Genomic DNA, 23,820 nt, shown 5'->3' on the forward strand with positions numbered 1-23,820 from the left:
CTTGCTAGAGTCAAAATACCAACGAAGGGAAGGAAGGCCAAGCGGGACACTTACGCTGTAAATTCTTGTTTTCTCGTTTGATTGTTTCCAGCTGATCTAATGTTTCCTCATAGGCATTCTTCATTTTAAAGAGTTCAGTACCCAAGGAGCGAGATTCCTTTAAGGCACCTTCCAGCTCTGACTGGCTCTCCTCATACTTGGCCTTCCATTCTGCCAAAACCTTAACATCCAATGCATTTGAGTTAGTAAACATATTTATTTTGCCTATGCCTTTTCTTTGCTAAACTTGCCCCATATTCTCAGTAGCATTCTGGATATCATTAGGGAGAAAAGAGTGACAGTTCATGTGGAGCTTCTTTATTTCCCAGGTTTTCTGTGTCAGGGGCATAACCATAATCCAAAGTAAGAGGCATCCCTGGCTGATAAACCCACACACAATGACTCTGCTGGCCACAACTCCCTGCCCCCCAGAAATTTTCTGACAGTTTTCTCTTCGCCCCTAATTGCGCCTTGGCCTAGAACATTCATGTTCTCAGAGCAGACGGAGGGCATATATCCCTCAGTCACAGCAACATCAAGATGTAATTTGCATGTCCCAGGGCAGGCTCATGATACAGCAATCTTATGAAGTTAGACATGTTCAGGCCTAGTTAATGTCTGGATAGAGATGTGGGAGCCCTCTATGCCTCCTTGAGTTCCGTGGTGGAAGAAGAGTGGGATATTAAAATATATGTGTGGAACAGCCATCACAGACCAAATACTTCAAACAGAGTATTCATATCACCCAAAATCATGTCAAACACACTACTTTTCAATGAAGGCAGTTCACCTATGCAGCTGTGGGTCACTGAGTGATGAGGCCCCAAGTGGTATGTGTGCAGGGATGAATCAGCCCCGACTCAGGAAGCCTGAAGAATTTCACACCCATTAAAAAAAAATATCTGAGGGAGTTTCCTCTCTGTAAAAGTGACCAGTAGCTATTGCCTATGTATGGCGGCCCCATTCCGAAAATCTGGGCCAAGTTGCTGATGCCAGAGAATGGGCTCTAAAATAGGTTAATAGGTGGAAGTGAGACAGGTTCCCTAGCAAGTGGTAGCTCATATTTGGAGTGTCAAATGTCATCATCCCTCCCACCCCTGCCAGGTTGGGATGAGGAGTGTCTGGGTTATACCGTTTTTCTCAGCTAAGGGCTGATACTAGAGAGAGGAACTGTTCAAAATATACCTTGTCAAAATTCCTTTGTTTCTTGTCCAGAGCAGCCGCCATTGCATTTGCTCTCTCAACATCCACCATCAGGTCCTCCACCTCGCACTGCAGCCTCTGCTTTGTCTTCTCCAGGGAAGCACACTTGGAATTCACAGCTTCAACTTGCTCTTCAGCTTCTTGAAGCCGCTGAGCGAGCTTTTTCCTTAAGGAAGTCAGAACATAACAATGATGTCCCATTAGGTATGTAGATTGTCTGACCATTTGCCCTGCGCAGCGTGGGGTAGCTTAGATACTGGCATGCTTGTACAACTGCATGATTAGCAGGATCTCATATGCTGTTGTGGTGCACTGCCAGCAAATGTATAAATCCCCCACAGTGGATTATTTACACAGCTTGTAAATAAATATAACTGGAAATGTAATCCTGACTTATATCTTTGAATTAAAAGCCCAGTCCTCCCTTGCCACTGATAATACATGGTAGCCTGGATCCTCTAGTTGCTCTGAGGCAGTTAGAAAACACAAGGGGCTGGAAGAAAGGACGAAGGAATGAGCATATGGCTCTAGCATCTCTTCTAGCTCCATACCCCCTCACCTTCATACTGCATGGCTGTACACAGTTTCCAAATGCCACCTACTCCCTCTTTCTTTCTTTCTTTCTTTATTTATTTATTTATTTATTTATTTCATTTCTATACCGCCCAATAGCCGAAGCTCTCTGGGCAGTTCTGCCCCATCCCTTTAAATATCTATATGATGGTAAAAGTATAGGAACAGTAGGCTTTCATGGGTGTGAAAGGAAAGCTATAATTTACATTATTTTATATTAGTTAGTGTGAGTTTGCCCAGCCCCCTTTCTATTAATGCCATTGTTTTTAGGGATGAATAAATCCCACTCATCTCAGTTCAGTTGGATCAGCAATTATGAGCATCACTGGAGAATGCTTTAAAGGGGGAAGCGGAATCCTCCCCTCCAAGAGATCTAACTTGATTTGTATTATCATATCCTTTATAACCAATTACATCTATTTCTGCTCAAGTCATAGATACTAAATACAGCTTGGAGAGAGCTGTGCAACCACACCTATTGGGTGATTTTTTAACATTCTAGCTCCAATACTTGGGGAAAGGGAGTGTAACTACATTGTGTAGCAATGACTCTTGTTTTACATTCTGAACTGTAGAAAAACTTCTACATTTGCTTCAGTGGGAGCTTTTTTCCCCAATGTAAAGGGCAGGTACAGGCTTCTTGATCCAAACCGGGCACACAGAAGGGTCAAAGCCTCCCCCCCCCCACGCCCATCCTAGGGTTCCAATCTGCATTGGGACCTAAGAAAAGAGCACTGACGTAAGCTACTTATTAAAGGTAAAGTTTTGTCAGTTTGTCAATTCATCCGAGCATTACAAACATTGAATTATGAATTTCAGCAACATCACTCATTGCTTTGGGCAGGGTTCAGATTTTAATCCCTGAAATTCTACTTTATTTCTTAATGTCAAACTTCTTGGATTATATACAGCTGGGTCTCATATAACAGAAATACCATCTCTTTCTTGACTGGGTAGCTGGGAATGTGAGATAACTGGAATTCAAGATACAAATATAAGCACTAGCTATTTTAGTACAATATACTCAATTTCTGCAAACAAATTCACTCAATACATTAAGCTGTATTTCCATTAGAGGGAAATCTTTTCACATGGGCTGTATAACATGTGAGCCAGCAATCCATAGATTATAGAAATTTCATGATTTCCACCATGCCAAAAGATGTGTTGGGTATCCTGAAAGCTGCTGCACCTTAGAACAATAGAGTACTGGCTCACACTGGGTTGCTCACATTAATAGATGCTTTTGAGCATCTCTCTCAGTATGAACCTACCCGTACACTATGACCATCAGCTGAGGCCCACCTCCGAGGGAGGTTTAGAGCATGGCCAGAAGTGAGAGGGCCTTCTCAGTAGAGGCCCCCTAATTGTGGAACACTCTCCCCAGTGAGGTCTGCCTGGCTCCAATATTGTCATCTTTTTGGTAGCAGTTTAAGACTTTCCTCTGTTCCCAGGCATTTGACAGCATATGATGAGGCTTTTTAGTGGGTCCAAGGATTTTTCTCATTGGTTGTTTAAAAATTGTTTTTACATGTTCGTATGTTAATAGCTTTATATTATGCTATTATACTGTATTTTTAGGGTTTTAATCTTTGTAAATTGCCCAGAGAGCTTTGGCTATTGGGCGGTATAGAAATGTAATAAATGAACTGAAAACGAAAAAAATGTGATGTGTGAAATGATTGTTAGCTTTCCACTTCCCACCTCAGTACTTACTTGGCCTCTTCCAACTCTTCTGTGCGTTGAATGGCATCTGTCTCATATTTGGTTCTCCACTGAGCCACTTCACTGTTGGCTTTGGACAGGGCACGCTGGAGCTCACTCTTGGCTTCTTGTTCCTCTTCATATTGTTCCCGGAGTAAGTCGCAGTCATGACGGGCAGATTGTAAGGCATGAGCCAGAGCATTCTTCGCCTAAGAATTAATAGTACACCATGTATCCATTTGTAACTGAATCCAGTTGATAACATATGTCTTCCTGTTACCATGGGGCAATCTTCATGATTGCTCTATAACAGCAGACAATACCTGAGGTATTTTTTGTAATCTGTGTAAGCCCCTTGCCATCAGAGTAAAAATATCCTCCTTAAAATCAGTAAAATCAGTATGACAGAGGCTGGGCTAGTTTATTCACACAACATTTGAGCAGTTTGTTTGTTTGTTTGTTTATTTATTTATTGGATTTATTAGCCGCCCATCTAGCCGGCTAGCCGGCTGCTCTAGGCAGCGTACAGTACGAATAACAAGACAAACTACAACATAATCAACTGAACAAAACAACATTGCTCTAAAAAAAAAACACCTAAACCACCCCAAATGCCCACCTGAACAGCCAGGTTTTCAAAGCCCGGCAGAAGCTCATCAAAGAGGGGGCATGGCGGAGGTCACTAGGGAGGGAATTCCACAGAGTGGGAGCCACCACAGAAAGGGTCCCTTCCCTAGTCCTCACCAGCCTAGCTGTCCTGGCTGATGGGACAGAGAGAAGGCCATCTGAGGCTGATCTTGTTAAGCAGCCTGTTTGGTGCTGCTGGAGGCGCTCCTTAAGATAGGCTGGGCCAGAACTGTATAGGGTTTTAAAGGTCAATACCAACACCTTGAATTGGGCCCGGAAAACAACTGGTAACCAGTGCAACTCCTTCAGCACTTGAGTGATGTGATCTTGCCGACGATGTCGCCCTCCCCCCCATTAACAGCAAATCATGATGCAGTTGTGCTGTATACTGCCAAATGTTTCTGCCAAATAGGGCTAAAAGTGTGGGAAATCTGTTTTTAAAAATTGCAGGATCCATGTTCCCCAGCACTCTGCATTTATGAATACCTTGGATTCTTCCTCTAGCTGCCTCTTCAGTTCTTCAATTTGCTGGGTAAATGCTTGCTTACTTCTGGAAAGCTGAGATATTATGCTCTCCTTCTCCTCAAGTTGACGTGCCAGTTCACCTTTGACCAAGGAAGATAAACTAGCGATTTATTTATCTAATTAAATAAATAAAAATTTAATTTTCTCCTTACGGAATTTGGCATATATAAGCTCGTATCACTGATGCTCATTATAATACTAGGTGTGATTCCAAATCTCACACTTACAACACAAGCAGCCTGTTATTCTAACATCTATGAGAGTTGTTCCCCCAAACACTCTGCCTTTCACAGATCTTCTGGTCCAGCCAAAAGCACTGCATATTGCACTCTGTTGTTACCCTAGGACAAGGGTGCACAACCTGTAGCCCGGGGATCACACGTAACCCCCCAAGACCTGTATTGTGCCCCCCTAGTGCCCTGACCCTACCACCACTGCTGAATTCCCCACCTCCTGTACTCTACATTCCCTTACCCAGAACCTTATATATAACACTTTTTCTGCTCTGCTCTAGCTTTCTGTATCAGGAGTACTGGGGGAGGGGGTTCACTCCGTACTCCAGTCATCCTTGCATACAAAGCACTGGGATGTATATGTGTGCGTGTGTGTGTGTGTGTGTGTGCATACCGCCCCCCCCAACCCCAAATCAGCATCACATGCTGCCCTCAGGGTTGTGCACCCCTGCCCTAAAAGGACCAGGGCACAACTCTTCCTCAAAAATGCATTCCCTGATATAAAAGCCTTAATCCCAGACATGGCTTTTGTAGCTTTTGCTAGTCAGTGGTGTTTGAAATTCATGCTGAATGTGCTCAGGGCAGTTTCACAGAAGTGAAGATGGACAGGAAGAAAGCACAGGCCACTCATGCCTCTTCTTTTTGCACCTTCAGTGTATCTTATAAATGAGAAATTTGCACAGCTCCCCCATGGTGAGATGCATGTGATCAAAATGTGGAGGCAACACACATATCTCACTGTGGAGGAGAAGTACGCATCCAGTTTGCAAGTTGCAGCAGAAATGCTAAATGAAGAAGTACAAGTCACTCACACTCCCTCTTGTCCCTCTTTCTCTGCAATGTGCATACAGCCTCCAGATGAACTCTGTCCCTTATTATCAATCCACATTTTCCAGGGCTCAGCCCTGGTATTCATAATAGAGACTGTGGAGTTGGTCCTGGTGGGTCCTGGCACAAATTAAGCCCCGGAAGTGTGAAATCAGAAACATAGGCACTGCTGTTTTGTTTTCTATTTACAACTCATTTAGATTCCCTTATTATGTCAGCAAAACAAGCTAGACTGATGGTCCCAATGATTCTCCCAGAATACCTTTACAATCTAGTTCCTCACTGAAACACTAGATTATCACTTCACTCCTCAGCCAGCTGAAGTACTTTAAACCAGTTTCCATCTTATGGAGGTCTGCTCTGTGTTTCCATTGGTGTCTCTGAGGTTAGCTTCAGGCCTTAAACTAAACATGCGCTGCAGGTAAATATGCTCTCAGAGATTACAGGAATATCCAAATTTGCATCCTTTATCACCCCTGCTATTTTTCTTACCCGATTCAGCCTGTAGGCGAGCTTTCTGCGTGGTTAAATCATTCACTGATCTCTGGTTTTCCTCAGACTTGACCTTTAGTTCACTGAGCTGGTCTTCTAATGTACGGCACATTTTCTCTAGATTAGCCTGTAATTATAAATTAATTGACATAGTAAGGATATATTATGCATCCTCTGTTTGAGTTTGCATAGCTGTGCATGATTGAGAATGCACTTTTTTATCTGGGTCTGTGAAGGACTTCTTTATTTCATTTTCAAATACCTTAGATTTGGAAACAGACTCCAGATTACTAGCCAGGTCATCGATCTCCATTTTAAACTCGCTCTTTTCTTTCTCCAGCTTTTGTTTGACACGCTGCAGGTTATCAATTTGCTCGCCAAGCTCAGCCGTGCTATCTGCATGCTTCTTGCGGAGAGCTGCTACCGTGGCTTCATGCTGCAGGGCAGACTCCTCCAGATCACGCCTCATTTTCTGGAATTCTGCCTCCCGCTTCTTATTAATCTCAATCTGGGCAGAGGTGGCCCCTCCAGCCTCTTCAAGCCTCTCACTGATTTCCTCCAGCTCACGTGCCAAATCGGCCCGCTGCTTCTCCGCCTTAGCCCGAGTTGCTCTCTCAGACTCAATCTCCTCTTCGAGTTCCTCAATACGAGCCTACACAGGGGAGGGGGATTTTATGGTTACTGGTTCTTCTTCTTATTATTACTATTATTAGTAGTGCGGGGCCATCAATGAAGATGGCACCTCAGAGATTCATAAGTCAAGGGGGAGGAATTTGAAGAAGAACAAAGAGGTAGCAACAGGTACATATTCAAGGAGGGAGTTACAGGCACAGGGGGTCAAGCAAGGGGGAAGGGGTGGAGCAGGAAACTTTTGAGTAGCTGTGGGTAAGTGAGTTAAGGGAGCAAAAGAAAAGGCAGGGTTGTAATGGAAAATAAGGGCAGCAAGTTAAGTCAGGCCAAATATGACTTATTTATAAAAGAGTTTTAACGGTAAGGACAAATAGTTTGTGCTGGGTATGAAAGGAAATGAAAAACACAGAGATTTGTGAGAGCTGTTTCAGAGAACTATTTTTGAAAAAAGATCAACAGCATTCTAGTTGCATGGTACTTTTTATTTTATTTATTTATTTATTGCATTTATATCCCGCCTTTTTTCCTCTTGCAAGGAACCCAAGGCGGCTTACATTATCCTCCTTCTCTCCATTTTATCCTCACAACAACAACCCCGTGAGGTGGGTTGGGCTGAGAGTGTGTGACTGGCCCAAAGTCACCCAGTGAGCTTCCATGGCCGAGTGGGGACTAGAACCCGGATCTCCCAGCTCCCAGTCCAACACTCTTGCCACTACACCACTATAAACAATTTGAAAATGGGGCTACTATACTCCTAATTTTTTTTGGCCTTAGCTGCCTAGATTTACTTACCCAGTGAAAAATACGTATGTGGAACAAATAAATTTCATTAACTTTATGTTTTCATTTAGCGACGTTTCAGTTTTACAACGAGGAAGACATATATAATTATACCATTCATACACCTAAGCAGTAAGTAATTATAAGCAAACATTCTTATCATCATTGTTACCAAGTAAAAATGAGCTGGGATGAAAACCTAAGTATGAAGAAAACAATTCATGCCTGCAGTTCTTTGATTTTCTTCTGCAGCTGGATACCCAAAGTTTGCTCATCCTCAATTTTGCTTTGCAGTTGGCTGTACTCAAAGTCTTTCCTATAAATGAACAGAAAGGCTGTTTATTTTGTTTTTGTTTTTAAAAGCAACTACAAGTAATATGCAACTACAATTTACACATTCCATACTTCTTCAGCTTTTCTTCTAGTTGCTGTTTATCATTTTCTAGATCCATGAGCGATTCCTGGGCAAGTTTCAAGTCCCCTTCTAACTTTCTCTTGGCTCTTTCAAGATCCATGCGGATTTTCTTTTCCTGTTCCAAGGAGCCTTCCAGCTGCAACACAAGCTTAATGTTAATGGTGAGTCTTGGAGATGGATTTCAAGGGCAAATGATATTTGTTCCTTGGGTTAAACTCAATATTCACAAAATGTGAAGTAAGCCATCCCACAAGTAATGAGCATTTGTCAGCAGAGATATGTGTTTTTCCATCACTCCCTCCAGTGTGTATTCCCAGTTGGACTGGGAGGCAAAAAGCTATAAGAATCCTCCTCCCCCATTCCCAAACCAATACAGTCAGTGGAAACGGGGTAGTGTTCCTCATCCACTATGGTTCGGCAGACAATTTGCTTCCATAGGATCTCCTCCCAACTCAAGGATCTTGAAAGTATGCTTTGGTGCTCTCTTTTCCTCCCCCACATGTTTATTCCTGGGCCAAAGGCAAGAAAGCCAGGAAAGCCCTCTGTCTTAATTATCTGTGAGTTTCCCTTGGCCACAGGTACAGGCTCAAACACACGTTTCATTAACTTGGAGAGGTTTCACTGAAAGTTCACTAGTGACTGGGATTAGCTTTCTCACATCATCAACTTGCTGTTCCAGCTTGGTTTTGGCTTTAGTGAGAGTGTTGACTTTGTCTTCCTCAGCTTGTAAGTCATCAAGAGCTTGTTGATGGGCCTCTTGGAGAGCTTTCTTCTCCTTAGTTAATTTTGCAATTGTTTCATCCAAAACTGCCATTTCTTCTGTTAGATTCTTAACCTATGGAATACAGCATAACAATGTTGATGGCACTGGGACCATTTGAAATATTGACAACAGTCATAGGACAGAAATGACTAAACTAGGATCATTACATGCTCCAATGAGATATGCTCACTCTTTAAATTTGTCCTTAACTTACTGTCATTACCTGCATAGATGAAGGCACAAAACAGGAAACTATTTATATTAAAAAGTGACAATTTGTAACATGAAAATGAAAAGTTTTATGGCAATGTTTTAAAAATTGGATTTCTATTGCAGCTGCATACCTCGGCATGTTATTTCCCACGCTTGTCAGGCAGAAAAACATATAAAAGTGAAATGACCTTTTAAAAAGCAACATAAAAGAGATTACCTTGTTTTCTGTGGCATGCTTTTCTTTTTCAACCTTGGCCAATGTTAGCTCAAGGTCATCAATATCTTTCTTCAGCTCAGAACACTCATCCTCCAGTTTCCTTTTCTTGGCCGTCAGCTCTGCGTTCAGCTCCTCTTCATCCTCTGCTCGTTCAGTCAGCTCCTTGATTTTAGCCTCCAGCTGGATTTTGGTTTTGATCAGCTGGTCGCATCTTTCCTCAGCATCTGCCAAACTTTCACTTTCCTAATTAGAGAAAAGAGAATGTTATTCATTATTCTTCACCTCCAACAGGCAATGTAACAGCAGGCTACTTTCTGGAATGCTCCCCCTTTAAAGTGAACTAACAGCTTCAAATTTTCTCAATTTTAACTTTATGGCCAGGATCCAAACCAGTTCTGTGTAAACAAGATGCTTAGAGTTGTGCTGATGACAAGAGTAACTGTGGAGGAAAACCTGGAATGACTCTGACCAAACACAGGGCCTATACTAAGGCCTATACTGTGGTGATCAGGGCCAGCCCTACCATTAGGTAGGGTGAACCACTTGCAGCAGAGGGGTGGAGAATAGCAGTGAGGTTTTAGAGGACAGAGTTGTGAATGCTACTCAGTGTGCCCCGTGCCCCCTAAGCAGGCTTGCCGCTCTCTGGTGTGATGAAGGATGCTATTGATTGCTAGTGTTGAAGTAAGATTCAACTACGAGTCCAGTCCAGTAGGCTTCTGTACATGGAACGGGGAGGGGGGCATCATCTTGTCTTTTGCTTCAGGCAGCAAAATATCCTGGGCCAGCCTTGGTAATGATGGCAGAAAAGAAACTATACTTTCCCCTGACCAGTGCATCCACACAGAGTCATCCTGCAGAGTTATTCAAGTGGTAAGATTTTAACCAGGAACCAGTTAAAACCGAGGAGGAGGATTTATTTGCCCACTATGATAATTTTGCAAGACACTTCGTTTATAAAGTCACTTGCATTCACTCCAACTTATTTTTATTTATTTATTTATTTATTTATTTCTATACCGCCCAATAGCCGAAGCTCTCTGGGCGGTTCACAAAAACTAAAACCAAACAACACACAATAAAACAATTTAAAATATATAGAACATTAAAACCACAATACAACAATACAACTTAGATACCATAGTTGTAGCAGTTCCTAATGATGTATCTTTGGTATCTGCTTATGCAGTTGTTTTAAATAGATTTCATTTTGTAGAGCATGGAGATAAGATCCTTGGTAGTCTGCCATCAACCACTTGTGTGCTTAATCCTTGCCCTTCTTGGCTGATTAAGGCAGCCAGAAGAGGCTTGGTTGAGTGGGTAAGGAGAATGCCTCCTTAGAGGAGGGTATAGTTCCATCCAGCCTTAATATGGCTGTAGTAAGAACTTTATTTTAAAAAAACGTTCTATGGATCACACCATCTTGGGTAATTTTCAATTCAGTCTCTCAATTTGGCATTTTGGGGCATGATGCTTGAGCGCATAGTGGCATCTCAGCTACAGGGATTCTTGGATGAAATGTATTATCTAGACACATTTCTATCTAGCTTCAGGCCTGGTTTTAGAACCGAAACTGCTTTGGTTGCCTTGGTAAATTATTTATACTGGAGGAGTACATCATGGATCTGCTGGACTTCTCATCACTATTCTATGCCATTAACCACGGTATCCTTCTGGGCCACTAGCAGGGATAGGCTTGGGGGGCAACATTCTTTGATTTCTAGTACTTTCTTGGGGGTTGGTTTCAGAAGATGATATTGGGGGAACTTCTCTTTGATGCCTTGGCCATTAGTGTATGTCCACCAGGGATTGATTTTATCCCTCGTGTTATTTAACATCTACATGGAACTGCTGGAAGAGGTTGTCCAAGGCTTTGGAGTGCATTGTCACCATCATGTGGATGGCACACAGCAGTATTTTGCTTTTTCATCTAATGCCAAGGGAGCTTTGAGGGTTCTAAATCAGTGCCTGGAGGCAGTAATGGGCTGGAACAGAGCCAGCAAACTGAAGCTTAATCCATACAACGCTGATGTGCTCCTGGTCAGGAGAGAATCCGTGGAAATGGGATCCATCCTGTTTGGGATGGGGTTCTATTCCCCTTGAAAAATCATGTTCACAGTTTACGGGTGTTCCTGGGTTGTGCTTTGCATCTGGATGACCAGGTGGCAATGGTGGCCAAGAGTGCCTTTGCTAAGCTTAAGATGGTGTGCCAGTGGGACCTGTTCCTGAGGAAGAAAGATGTGGCTACGATAACACATGCTTTAGTTACATGGATGGATCATTCTATTCCCAGTCCATGCCTGTTTCACATGTTTTCTTTAATATCAGTTCAGTCCTGTTTCTGCATCAATCTGCAATTCTTTTTCTAAAACCCACACAAAAATGTGCATTTAAATATGAGCATATATTTTCATAAAATGTGCATTTTTATATGCATTTAAACCTAAAACACATGTGTTTGTATTCATTTTATCCTAAAATACAGATTTTTAATATGCATTTAGGTAATTTTTTGAGCCAAGAACTGTACAGCAAAATTTGGAGAACTGTGAAAACTGAAGAATAACTGCATTCTGATTCGTGTATTAGTCTGGGAATTGCAAATCAGCTCAGATTCCTTAAAAATGTGGGTCAAATGAATTCCTCAAGTATCCCTAGGAATGACACATCAGGATTGGATTACTACAATATGCTCTACATGGTGCTACCTTTGAAGAGTCTTTGGAAGCTGCAGATGGTCTCGAATGCAGCAACAAGGATGATAGTGGGTGCACACCCATGGGACCATGTTACATCTATCCTGCACCACCTGCACTGGTTGTCAATTTGCTTCTGAGCACAATTCAGACAGTTGGTGAATTCCTTTAAAGCCCTAAATGGCTTGGGTCCAGCATACATGAGGGTTTGCCTCCCCCTGTACCAACCTGTCCACTCCTGAAATTCAGAAGGAGAAGCCCTTCTCTGTGTCTCGCCTAGGATGGAGCATGATTAATGGTGATGAGAGACAGGGCTTTCTCAGTGGCTTTACCAATATTGCAGCACACCTTGCCCCATGAAGTGCAGGTGGTTCCCTCTCTGAAGTGCAGGTGGTTCCCTCTCTGACTGACTTTTGCTAGCTGGTGGATTTTTATTCCAGCAGTCCTTTTGTTTTATATGTAGTCTCTGGCTTCATATTTCACAGAGCAATCCTCATGTATCCTAGAGGAGAGATCCTCCACAGAGCCACTGCAACATCTGGAGTCCTGCCAGAACATAAGACCTGAGGGGCTTTGGATCCAGCAGATCCAAATCTGCCCCTGCTCTGTCTCTAGAAAGGCCCATTTTGTGGCCTATTTCTGGCTACAACCAGCAGGAACACAGCTAGCAGTAGACTTCCAGCTGCAGACCTTTCTGCAGCCATGAATGTAGCCGCCAGGGTGGACCCCCCCCCCCCCGCCAAGCTGATGGAGCTCTAATTCTGGATTGTATTCTTGCTCTGTTTGTATATTTTTTTAAAAAAAATTGTATTCAGTGTATTTTTAATATTGTATTATAGTTTTAAATTGTTGTAAGCTGCTTTGAGTGATGTATGGTAGCTAGAAGGATGGGATAGAAAGCTATATATAATATAAAATAAAAATAAGTATATTATTTTATTAATTTGTTTAGGGCACCAGGTTTCCTAACGTTGACCATGGGAGGATATTTGTGAATTACTTACAGATTGTACTTGAAGCTGCAGGTCATTTTTCTCTTGCAACAGAGATACCATTTTTTCCTCCAGTTCCTTCCTTTTGGCTTCAGATTTGGCAAGTTCTTCTTTGGTTTTTTGAAACTCTTCTTTCATTGTGGCCATTTCTTTCTCTGCTTCTGCACTCCTCAATAGTGGCTTAATCTTGAAGTACAGCTTCATCCAAGGCCAGTGTTTGACATTCATGAATGAGCGAATACTGTGCTGAATGGTGAAAATGGCTTCCCTGTGATGGAACCAGTCCATAGAGTTAGTCATTGTGGAAACCACATGAAAACAGGGTTTCCTAAGCAAAGCTCTGGAAGTCCTTAATGAGGCTTCAACTACAATATTTCAAGAGGTCTAGCTATAAATCTTTAAATGAATATCAAACCACTTAACCAACCAGTTCCCTTAGCACAGAGTAAAATAGTGCACATGCACATGTGTGCATGTACACACACACACACACACACACACAACTACAATTATAGATTTCCAGGAGACGCTGGAACAGAAGTCTTAGCACCTTTCAGTTTGCCTGCATTTCTACAAATGGTGGAAAGGCCTGCTTCAAGGGCATTAGGAGCTTTGGTTTAAAGGGACATGATAGGAGTGCACATCACTGCAACGCAGAGAAAAAGAGAGCAGTGGACGTTTCAAGAGGCAGTTCAATCACTCCTATTCAATATTTTGTTCATAGGCTATGGCTTGTATCCAATGGTGTCAGTCCACCAGGAGAACGGATACCGCTGGTGATTCCTCCTCTCTCCTGCAACACCCACATGCCCCCAAACCTCTGCTCTGGAGGTTTGGGGGACCCTCTGGACCAGATTTAGGGGGCACACAGAGGGTTCAAGGGGGAGGACAGGAAGGGGAAGTCCAACTGCATGAGCAGATGTCTTCTCACATGATGTTTCCCCTACTGCTTTTGGGAAAGCATGGCAAGAGAGAAGGCAGTGCATCTAATAAGTCCAGGAACCCCAATGTAAACTGACAAGTGCTATGGAAGAGAAAACCATTCTACCTTCTCGCCACCATTTTTTGGTATTCCACTCTCATTAGGAACCCCCTGCACACAGCCTGTGTGCGAGTAATAAGCAATGCTAGACGATCATCTCTCATCTCTTCCAAAAGGCCCAGCAAACCAGCCTTGAAGAACACCTGAAAAGACAATGCAAAGTAGAGTTGGTGCCTTGCATGTTTAAAGCTTGCACCCAAGTTCTTAGCATGGAGAAGTGCTTACTTTGGTGTGCCCAAATTTGTACTGAGTGTGATCAATATCAATGGATCCCAACAATTTCTCACAGGCTTTTCTGCTGTCCATAAACTGGCCTTCTGGGATAGCACTGGCATTCAGAACGCGGTATCTGTCCATTTAAACACAAACAGGTCATTTCATCATTGAAATCAGTGCAGGAGGAAAAAGCACACTGGCACACTTCTAATGTCTTCTGATAGCTTACATAATACTTCATAAAGAGGCAGCAAGATTATAGTTAGATTAAGGAGGTTATGATAGTTTTTGTCCAAATATTTATCCAGATTGTACAAAATGCCAACACGATAGGGACATTCCACTGGCAAAAAACAGAGCTGGTGCAATACAGCACAAAAGTGCATGGTTTTTACATGCAAACATTGCTGAATCAAAATTGTAGTATTTAAAATTCTGCTCAACAAGAGTTTGCTTGCTCTTGAGGGGTGTCACTATTATCAAGATTTCTAGCCAGTGTTTTCTAACAAGGAGGGCAAATTGGAAGGTCACAGAAGATTTCACTGATAGACCTTTGCTTAAAATCTCCATATAAGATTCTGTTTGGAAATCCCTTCCTGCAGATTCGAATGCCTTCAAGCACTCCATTACATCTCAGTTGGTGTAGGACAAGCTTGTGTTCCATTGAACCTGTGCAAGAGAAAACAAAGAAAAACATCAGCTTTTGCTTATGTTCTACTGAAGTCTTTCTGGAAATCCACATGCCAGATTCTGTAAGTTACCTGGAGTTTTGGTTTCATTGGGGATGATGCAGCGCACAAAATGTGGGTGAGTTGTCCGCAAGTTGGTCATCAGTTTGTTCAAGTTTTCCTGTAATTTGAACAGAGCAACTGTAGCACCTTAAATAAAAAACTGGGGTTTTAAAACATTATGTAACTAAAGTCTTATATTGATTACAATGCTGGTAAATTGTAATATTTCAACAAAGAGAGCCTCAAGATATTTGTTTGTTTACAAACTTTCAATTTTATCTTACTGCATTTGGCGGAAGAACTCTCCCCCTGAAGTTTTGGTTAATAAGATCTGCACCTTCCTATTTATGGCCAGTCTCCAACAAAGGATCAAAGACAGATGTATCACACTGCAAGGCCAGCTGTAGGATAAATAATGCCCTGGGCGAGGAGTGCCTTTGGTGCCCCCCTCCCCAGTAGTCAATTTTGCAGGGCCACCCAGAGGATTTATGGGGCCTGGTGCAGGTGTGATGTCATCAAGAATGACACTGCTCAAAACCTTGATCTCTCAGCTGCTGTGCTACAGTTTGCACAAGCCAAAGTTCGAAAAGCCACATTCTGAGCAGTGGCAGTGCACTATGCAACACAGCAGAACTATCACAGGTTTTACTTTTAATATTTTTTTATTTTGTAGCAGTTCCTATCTTTTGGTAAGCGTTCTTTATTTTAGAATATCCATTATTTTTATCTTTAAAAATAAAGAAAAAATATAAATAAAAAAGGTATCCAGATGATCTCTTTCAGCTTGTGACTTTATTTTATTATTATTTATATAGTTCTTATAGTGTCTACAGTATTTGAAGTGCTAAGTGGTCGTTGCCTCAAAGTAAAGCTGTGTTCCACTGATTTTTACCTAGCACAAATGACATCAAAGTGGAAATTGAAAAAGAAACATACTTTAAAACTAATTGAAGGAATATCATTTTGTAGTTAGTACCCAAAGAACCTGTCGAACCTTGAAAGAAAGGTTACAGACACTTGCTTTTTGCCACCCTAGCTCACTGCAGACTGTACATTCAAAAAACACAGCCTCTGAGCTCAGCTTGGCATCTCCCTCAGCTTGGCACCCCGAGCAACCACCCAGCTTGCCCACCCCTAAGGCTGGCCTTGCATCTCTGGGTGATGCATTCCTGTTCCAGATACTCTACAGCTTTAGGCACACCTAGGGTTGTATCCAATGTTAGTCCTAGCTAAAATGGACCCATTGAAATGAATGGGACTTAAGTCAGTCCTGGTGAATTTTAGTTCCGCTCATTTCAATGGGTCTACTCTATGTAGGACTAACATTGGCTACAACCCCTATAGTCCTCCATAATTTGAGCTAACAATATGTTATTATTGGAAATATTTAAACAAAAGTTCATCTATCCAATTAAGGAGAACTATCTCTACAAATAGTTATGTATATGATTATGTTAACTAATCACCATGGTTTCTAGTTACAAACAAGTGTTTTCAGTCTAATCTTTCTGTAAGCCTTACCCTGAAGAGTGCAGAAACAGTTTGGAAAGAGGACCCCTTCTTCTTTGCTCCTTTCTTTTTAGCACCACCACCTTCCGCTGGAAAGCAGGACATAAGCAAAATTAGCTATCTTTTGTTCCGCTTCTGTAATGAACCTTCTAACCATGTGTGGCATAAAAAGATGCCACCGTTCTAAGGCAAATATGGTAAATAAACTGGAAGATAAAGCAAAAGATTCCCATAACTTACCATCTTCTAAGGCAGCAAAGGTGGCATAAAGGTTGGCTAAAATCTTAATTGACGACTTTTGATAGAGCGCCACAACAGTTTCATTCAAGGGGTCCTTGTTCTTCTCCAGCCAGCCAGTGATATTGTAGTCCACAACCCCTGCATAGTGCACCAGGGAGAAGTGGGCCTCTACTTTGCCTTTGACGATCTTGGGCTTCTGGAAGTTGGCAGATTTTCCAAGATGCTGGTCATAAAGCTTGTTCTTGAAAGAAGTGTCAGTTGCCTTAGGAAACATGCACTCCTCTTCCAGGATGGAAAAAATGCCCATTGGCTGGATTGAAAAACAAACATAGTTTTATTGTGGATATATCTTTTTCTGACATGGGTGCTTATTTATAAGACAATATTCCAGTGTACCTTCTCAATAAGCTCAATGCAGGCAGCCAAATCCATTCCAAAGTCTATGAAAGTCCATTCAATTCCCTCCTTCTTGTACTCCTCTTGCTCCAGCACAAACATGTGGTGGTTGAAAAACTGTTGCAGTTTCTCATTGGTGAAGTTGATGCAGAGCTGCTCCAAGCTGTTGTACTAACACCAGAATACAGGTGTGATCATTTTGTCCTCAAAGATACACAGGGAAGCGGTTTTCAATTAATTCTTCAAAGATTTTGGGCAAAAAGGTGGCTGAATCTACACACAGCAGTTATACCATTATCATACCGTTATCGTAACTATTGGTGCCCAGTGGTGTCATGTGTACCAATAGTTATGATAACGGTATGATAGCGGTATCACTGCTGTGTGTAGATTCAGCCGGTGAAGAGCACCGGCAGAGGGAACAGTTGGGGATATTCTTTACTAATGACTCCAGCCTCTTTGGGGTTGGGCTGGAGCTTTGACTATTCCTCCTGTTCCTTCTCCCAAAGAGAATATACAAAGCCTATTCCTATCTTTCCACTGCAGACAGAAAAAATCTACTGCATTAGGAAATTATTCTTACCCCCAACTCCTCATGTCACCCATTGCAGCAACGCTCTGGGACAGAGTACAGAAGGAAAAGGACAGTTAGCTATTATGGGAGAGCCAAGAAGTTGCAATAGATCTACATACCTCAAAGATTTCAAAACCTGCAATATCTAAGACTCCAATGAAATGTTGTCTGGACAACTTTGTATCCAGTTGTTGATTGATACGAGCTACCATCCAGAAGAACAGCTTTTCATAGACTGATTTGGAAAGGGCATTGACAGCATGATGCACCTGTGGGCAGGAGTCCAGACAATTAGTGGCAGGCACATCGTTAAACATGCGTTACTGAAACAAGCTCCTATATGAGTTGGTGAATCATTGCTTGGCCTGGCCTGGGAGATGGGAATGACTCAGGAAAAATAGTGTTAGCTAAGATGGAAGCTGATTGATCCCAGCTCAGAAACCCAGCACAGGAGATGTGTGGCTTAAATATGGGATCATTCTACACTGAGATTCTCTTTCCATGGTGGGGTGGAAAACACAAGTTGCTTTATTATAGGGTGACCAACGTCAAAAGATAGCTCATCACAGAGATCTTTAAAAATACTGCCTGGAAGAAGATTGGAACAGTATTGGGTGTCATGTAGTTGTTTTCACATCTCAACTCACAGACTGAGCTATCCCAAATCACTACCATTTCCTCTGTGGGTGTAACCTTTTCTAAATAGCATTTCATTTATGTTAATCTCTGTAGGATAGGTGTGACTGGACTTTCCCCCAAACTGGTAATTCTAAACTAAATAACATACTGAACGGAAGAAATGTACCTTGCCTGACAGTTCTTCACAAAAGCTAGCAAATGCTTTTGACGGGCTGCGTGTACTCACCTGGTCCACAGTTTGACCTTTGGTCACATATTCATTCCCCACTTTCACTCGGGGAAAGCACAAGGCTTTCAACAGATCTGAAGAATTCAGGCCCATCAGATAAGCTACCTTGTCGGCCTCTATAAAACAGACCATATAAAAAACAAGTATTTGTGAAATACTTTCAGAATAGCCAGGGTCCTGAATGACACAGACGGTGGAGTTGACATTCAAACTTCTGGTCAGAGAACAACAATGACCAAACACTGAAACTATTTTGAAATCAGCATTTTTAATTAACCATTTTTATTGATACTTCAAAAGTAAATAGAAAGTGACAATTGAGTCCCATAGGAAACCTTCCACAGAATGAACAGAAAGCCCACCCTCTCTCCAAAACCCCTCTTTTCGTCAATGAAAATATCTCTGCACATGGGAAGAGCTGTATACAATTCCTGTTGTTATTATTATTCAGAGTATTAATGCAACTCTTTCCAGAGATGCTTTGCACATCTTGTATTAAAAGTTTTCATCCACAAGAGGTGAAAATTAACTTTTCTGAATAGGAGAGCAATAAATCCATTACCTTCACTTCCATCCGGCTCTGCCTGCTCCTCTCGTGGTTTCTGCTTAAACTTCATGTTCCCATAATGCATCACAGCCCCTGTCAATTTATAGATTCCAACCTTGTCTTCAGCAGTGAAGCCCAGGATATCTATAGCTGTCTGTAACATGGGAAAATTAGCTAAAATGATTAGTCAATAATTATATTATAGTTATTATGTCATCACCCCTACTTATACTCACATCTGTAGCTATTAGCTCCTCTTGGTCATCGATGCTTTGGACTGTGATCTCCCCTTGGCTTATAAACGGATAGTCATAAGGATTAGTTGTAATGAGAAGCATTTCTGAAATGTAAACAGAAGATTCTGATAATTGGCACAGAACATCTTAGATTCTGATATAAAAGGAGAATGACAGCATAATCCTATGCATGTCTACTAAAAAGTAAATCCCACTGAGTTCAATAGGACTTAGTTTCAAGTAATTGTGTATACGATTGCAACCCATAAGCTCTTGAAAAAGAAATATAATTTCCTCCAGCTCTAATCGAACGAGTACCAGCACAGAATCCTTCTGCCTTACCAGATAACCTGAGAAATTCAGGAAGATAATGAATGAGAATCTTACTTACCAATAAGTTCTGGCTTCTTATTGGAGGTAATTTGATAGAAGATGTGGTAACTTCTTTCAGCCTTCAGCTGAAAGGTTACTCTTGATTTTTCCAGCAGATCTGCAACAGAGATTCACATTAATGTTTGTAAGCCAAATTTGATATACAGCAGACTATGTGCCAATGCAAGGACTTACAGGTCTCGATATCTGCAGAGGCCAGCTTTCCAGTGGCACCAAAGTGAATCCGAATGAATTTACCCTGCACAATACAAAGATGGAACATCCATTACAGAAATCCAGAGACTTGCAGAAAACACAAACACCAGAATCAGATCTATTTTTAATTTTAATGTTTTGCTGTCATTGGTGCTATTCCATCTGTTTCTCAGGGGAGTTTTTTTGTTTTTGTTTAATGAAAGTTGTTAGCTGCCTTGGGAGTTCCATTGTGAAGCTAAATGGTAGACAGAAATATTTTATATAAAAATTATTACTATTAAAAAAGCATTATTCAGAGGAAACATTCTTCATGCAGGGATTCCCCAATAGGCACAGAATGTTTCATTGCATAGAAAAGAAAAAGGGAAAGACCTTGTACACAAGGAGTTGCATATATGCATTGGAGCTGCGGAGTCTTAGCTTTTGTCTATTATCTTTTGCACCCCTTGATGTGCACACTGCTCCAGTCCCTCCCCTCAAAATGTCAGCGCAAGCTGCTTTCTTCGAATGAGGTAAGTTTAAGGGATAAGAGGGGAGGCTGCTGAAGCAAAAACAGAGCTAAAACTCCACTTTAAAGTTTTAGAATTGGAGCGCACAGTGCAGCTAATCAAAGACAAACATGAGTTTGAGAAATTTGCAAGTAAAAACTTGCCTGTTAAGTACTTAGCAGCCTGACCACAAAGGAAGCCAATTCTCTTCAGTGGGGTGTTCCCCAATGCAACATTTTGATGATCAGTCCAAAGATGTGAAATGTAAACAGTGTATCATGAAACAGATATTATTGCCTAAAAACTGATAATGACTTCTGGAACCTGTAAAGCAGGGGTGAGGAACGGTTATTGGTCTGAGGGCTGCATTTCCTTGTGGCTTACCTTCCGGAGCTGCCTGCTAAAGTTGCCCCTCAGAAAGTGAATGGGGTCAAAGCTACAGTGGGTGGGACCACCCCACACTCTCATTCTCATATGCACACTCATGTATCCACACACACATTCACAGAACATCCACACATCCTACACACATCTGTCCATTCATACACACACACACACACAAAAGAGGCAGGAAGACACACACACCCTTCTGCAGCAACTGGGCTTGGAAAAGCCTTCCATTGCAGCCAAGACTAATCACTGTCTCCCAGGGGGTCACAGTATGCAGGGAGGGGAGAATTAACCCATCCTTCCCCAGCTGTCCCTAGCCACCCTGCACTGTATTGAGGCTTGGAAAAAAAGCCTTCTATTAATCAGGGGGGGGGGACTTGAGGAGGGTGATGGGCCAGTTGGAGGGGGGCCTGCAGGCTGGAAGTTCCCCACCCCTAAAATATGTGCCACTTACAAAGCGGGAAGAGTTGTCATTCCTCACAGTCTTGGCATTCCCGAAAGCCTCTAATAGAGGGTTGGCACTGATGATTTGATCCTCAAGTGTCCCCTGTAAAAGTGTTTGAAGAAATATGTGAAAAGCAAGAAACAAAAAATGGATGAAGTTGCTATTGAGTATTAATAGACAAGTCTTGTGGCAAAATCCTATGCATGTTTACTCAGAAGTAAGTATCACTGTGTTCAATGTGGCTTACTCCCAGGTAGATGTGCATAGGATTGCAGCCTTATAGGTGAATCCTATATATGTTTACTCAGAAGTAAGTACCATGGTTAAATGGCCCTCACTCTCTAGTACTCGTATTTAGAGTGCAGTCTTAATTTCACATATTTTTACATATATCACAAAAACTCCATAAGCCAGTGAACTCAGTCAAGGAAACCAAACCCTGGATAATGCTCCCACCTCTGCAGTTCTCCCTGCTTGGAGGACTGGGGTGGAAGCACGTAACAATATGTTTATTCAGAAGTAAGTACCATGAAATTAAATGTGGCCTTTTCCCTAAGAAGTAGATTTAGGAGTGCAATCTTAATTACACAAGCTTTTTTTTTACAGCTGGTATGGTCCTCTGAATGTGAGTTGGACTTGGAGTGGGGATGCCTGGATTTAAATTGCAACTTCGTAATGCCTTCACTGGAATCAAGTCACTATTGTGGAGGGTCTGCTTTTCACACTAGTTTTTCATGAAAAATCACCCCTTAACTTGCTTCAGTCTTCAATTTGTTTGCCTAGTCAAAGGGTTAATCAGATCCTGAAGCATGATGAAATTGAGGAAGAGGGCATTAAGGGCTTGATTCATCTCTCATTCATCTCAGGATAAATGGCTTATCTTGGGAACTTAGATTCGTATAGGCAGTGCATAAATTATTCCTTGCAAGCAAACAAGGATCTGAAAATGTGTGCATCCAGGTTGGAGGATCCTAGCGCTACCAATCAAAAGTCATTGTGCAGCTATTTTATCTTTTCCTCTCTAACAGATTTCCTGTGGTAAGAAAAAAAGATGGAAGAAGTGGAGGGAAAACGTGGGAGAATTACAATTGAAGACATTGTTGTTTGGACGCCCGTAAAATGCTATGAACAAGGCAGGGCCATCGCACAATAAAAGCCTCATCTGGAAGCAACCCCTGACTCAAGCAAGAAGGTGTGTGTGTCTGTGTTGTTGTATCCTTATAGCTCCCTTCACAGTTTACTTTTCACATGTTTGTCCATAAAGGGCCCTGGCAGAGGGAGGGGGAGGGGAGGTAGGAAAGAAAAGGGGGGAAAATGGAAGGAAGAGAGAAAGGAGACAGAAACTGTAAGAAACAAAAGGTGAATAAAGAAACTGTTTGTGTCCATCTGTTGTCTACTATATCTTCTGTGTAAATTGGAACTGTTTGTAGCAAGTGGATGGGGGATGGTATGCCCTTTTCACTACCTGGACAGCTCAGCTGTCCATGGTACCGGGTAATTTAGAGGCATCCTGAAATCAGGTGCTGGTTGCAACCATGTTGGCCAGAGGGAGGTAGGGTAATGCTGAAACTGCTAGAACACACCATTCAGCCACTTCCATATCCTCAGCATTTGCAATGAAATGAATGAGATCATGATTCCAAAGCACTCTGCATGCACTGTCATTATTTCTTAGAACTCCACAGTTCTCATTTTAAAGGAAAAGGGTGTGTGCCGGGGTGAGGGGAATAAATTCTTCATGTGGCGCTCCATTGTAGAGCCTGTAGGTGGAGTCTCAGTGCTTGACGGATTGTTACACTTTAGCTGTAGATGTCATCACACTCTGTTGATAAAGAAGATTCTGTAAACTTGAGCAACCCCTGCTGCACTTAAGAGAAACAGTCTAAATGGCCAGGAAACGGTTTAGAGTCTCTGGTTCTTCACAACTGCCTTTCGCAGGCTTACAGCCACAAGTTTATTGGTGCCTCTGGGGTCAGGCCTACTCATCATACCTTCATCTTCGATTGTGCTTCCTTTTTCTTGGCTACTTCTCCAGTAGCTGCAATTGTTGCAAAATACTGGATTACACGCTTGGTGTTCACAGTCTTTCCAGCACCAGATTCTCCACTGTCAAGAACAATTAGGCATTAGGTAAAGAGAAATGGAAGTACATTTGCTGTGTCACAATTGTACTGCAGCACTAGAAAGTAGGACAGACTTGAAGTGCCAACTTACGTGATCAGGATAGACTGATTTTCACGATCTGCCAAAAGGAGAAAGAGAGAAAATATTATGCTTACCACGCTACAGAGGCAGATGCCTGAGTCACCGTTGCAACCACTAGATCAAAACATGGACGTAGGATAGATGTCTGTTAAGACTGATTATTGCTCCCACAGCATTGTTTTGCTTATAATACCTTATTCCCCTTTCAGTTTTGAAGCACACATACCAGTTAACATGAACTGATAGGCGTTGTCAGAGATGGAGAAGATGTGGGGAGGTGCTTCTGAACGCTTTTTGCCCCGGTAACCAGCCACCACCTCTGGATTGTACACAGGCAGCCATTTGTATGGATTGATGGTGACGCAGAAGAGACCTGAGTAGGTCTGCATGAAAACCAAAAAAAGGATTGTTACAATAT

General features: G+C 42.1%; 1 protein-coding gene across 1 annotated transcript in view; it reads right to left on the reverse strand.

The window, feature by feature from the left end:
- Positions 1-23,820, reverse strand: part of LOC146354162 (myosin-3) — a 34,122-nt gene that overhangs the window by 7,373 nt on the left and 2,929 nt on the right. Inside the window, exons 4-31 of the mRNA XM_084838294.1 lie at positions 23,629-23,785; positions 23,412-23,439; positions 23,189-23,303; positions 21,207-21,299; positions 19,854-19,917; positions 19,678-19,776; positions 19,287-19,390; positions 19,066-19,204; positions 18,501-18,619; positions 17,755-17,904; positions 17,062-17,232; positions 16,666-16,975; positions 16,438-16,514; positions 14,947-15,034; positions 14,737-14,854; positions 14,195-14,318; positions 13,976-14,112; positions 12,940-13,195; positions 9,243-9,485; positions 8,708-8,884; positions 8,040-8,185; positions 7,860-7,950; positions 6,487-6,876; positions 6,225-6,351; positions 4,633-4,751; positions 3,532-3,728; positions 1,225-1,408; positions 55-220 (exon numbers count right to left, since the gene is read on the reverse strand). Coding sequence (XP_084694420.1) covers positions 55-220; positions 1,225-1,408; positions 3,532-3,728; positions 4,633-4,751; positions 6,225-6,351; positions 6,487-6,876; positions 7,860-7,950; positions 8,040-8,185; positions 8,708-8,884; positions 9,243-9,485; positions 12,940-13,195; positions 13,976-14,112; positions 14,195-14,318; positions 14,737-14,854; positions 14,947-15,034; positions 16,438-16,514; positions 16,666-16,975; positions 17,062-17,232; positions 17,755-17,904; positions 18,501-18,619; positions 19,066-19,204; positions 19,287-19,390; positions 19,678-19,776; positions 19,854-19,917; positions 21,207-21,299; positions 23,189-23,303; positions 23,412-23,439; positions 23,629-23,785 — 4,189 coding nt within the window. The remainder of the gene's footprint in view (positions 1-54; positions 221-1,224; positions 1,409-3,531; positions 3,729-4,632; positions 4,752-6,224; positions 6,352-6,486; positions 6,877-7,859; positions 7,951-8,039; positions 8,186-8,707; positions 8,885-9,242; positions 9,486-12,939; positions 13,196-13,975; positions 14,113-14,194; positions 14,319-14,736; positions 14,855-14,946; positions 15,035-16,437; positions 16,515-16,665; positions 16,976-17,061; positions 17,233-17,754; positions 17,905-18,500; positions 18,620-19,065; positions 19,205-19,286; positions 19,391-19,677; positions 19,777-19,853; positions 19,918-21,206; positions 21,300-23,188; positions 23,304-23,411; positions 23,440-23,628; positions 23,786-23,820) is intronic.

This window comes from Heloderma suspectum, chromosome 2 (genome assembly GCF_057233095.1).
Source record: "Heloderma suspectum isolate Gila_16-S chromosome 2, 16-S_ref, whole genome shotgun sequence".
Lineage (NCBI taxonomy): Eukaryota > Metazoa > Chordata > Lepidosauria > Squamata > Helodermatidae > Heloderma > Heloderma suspectum.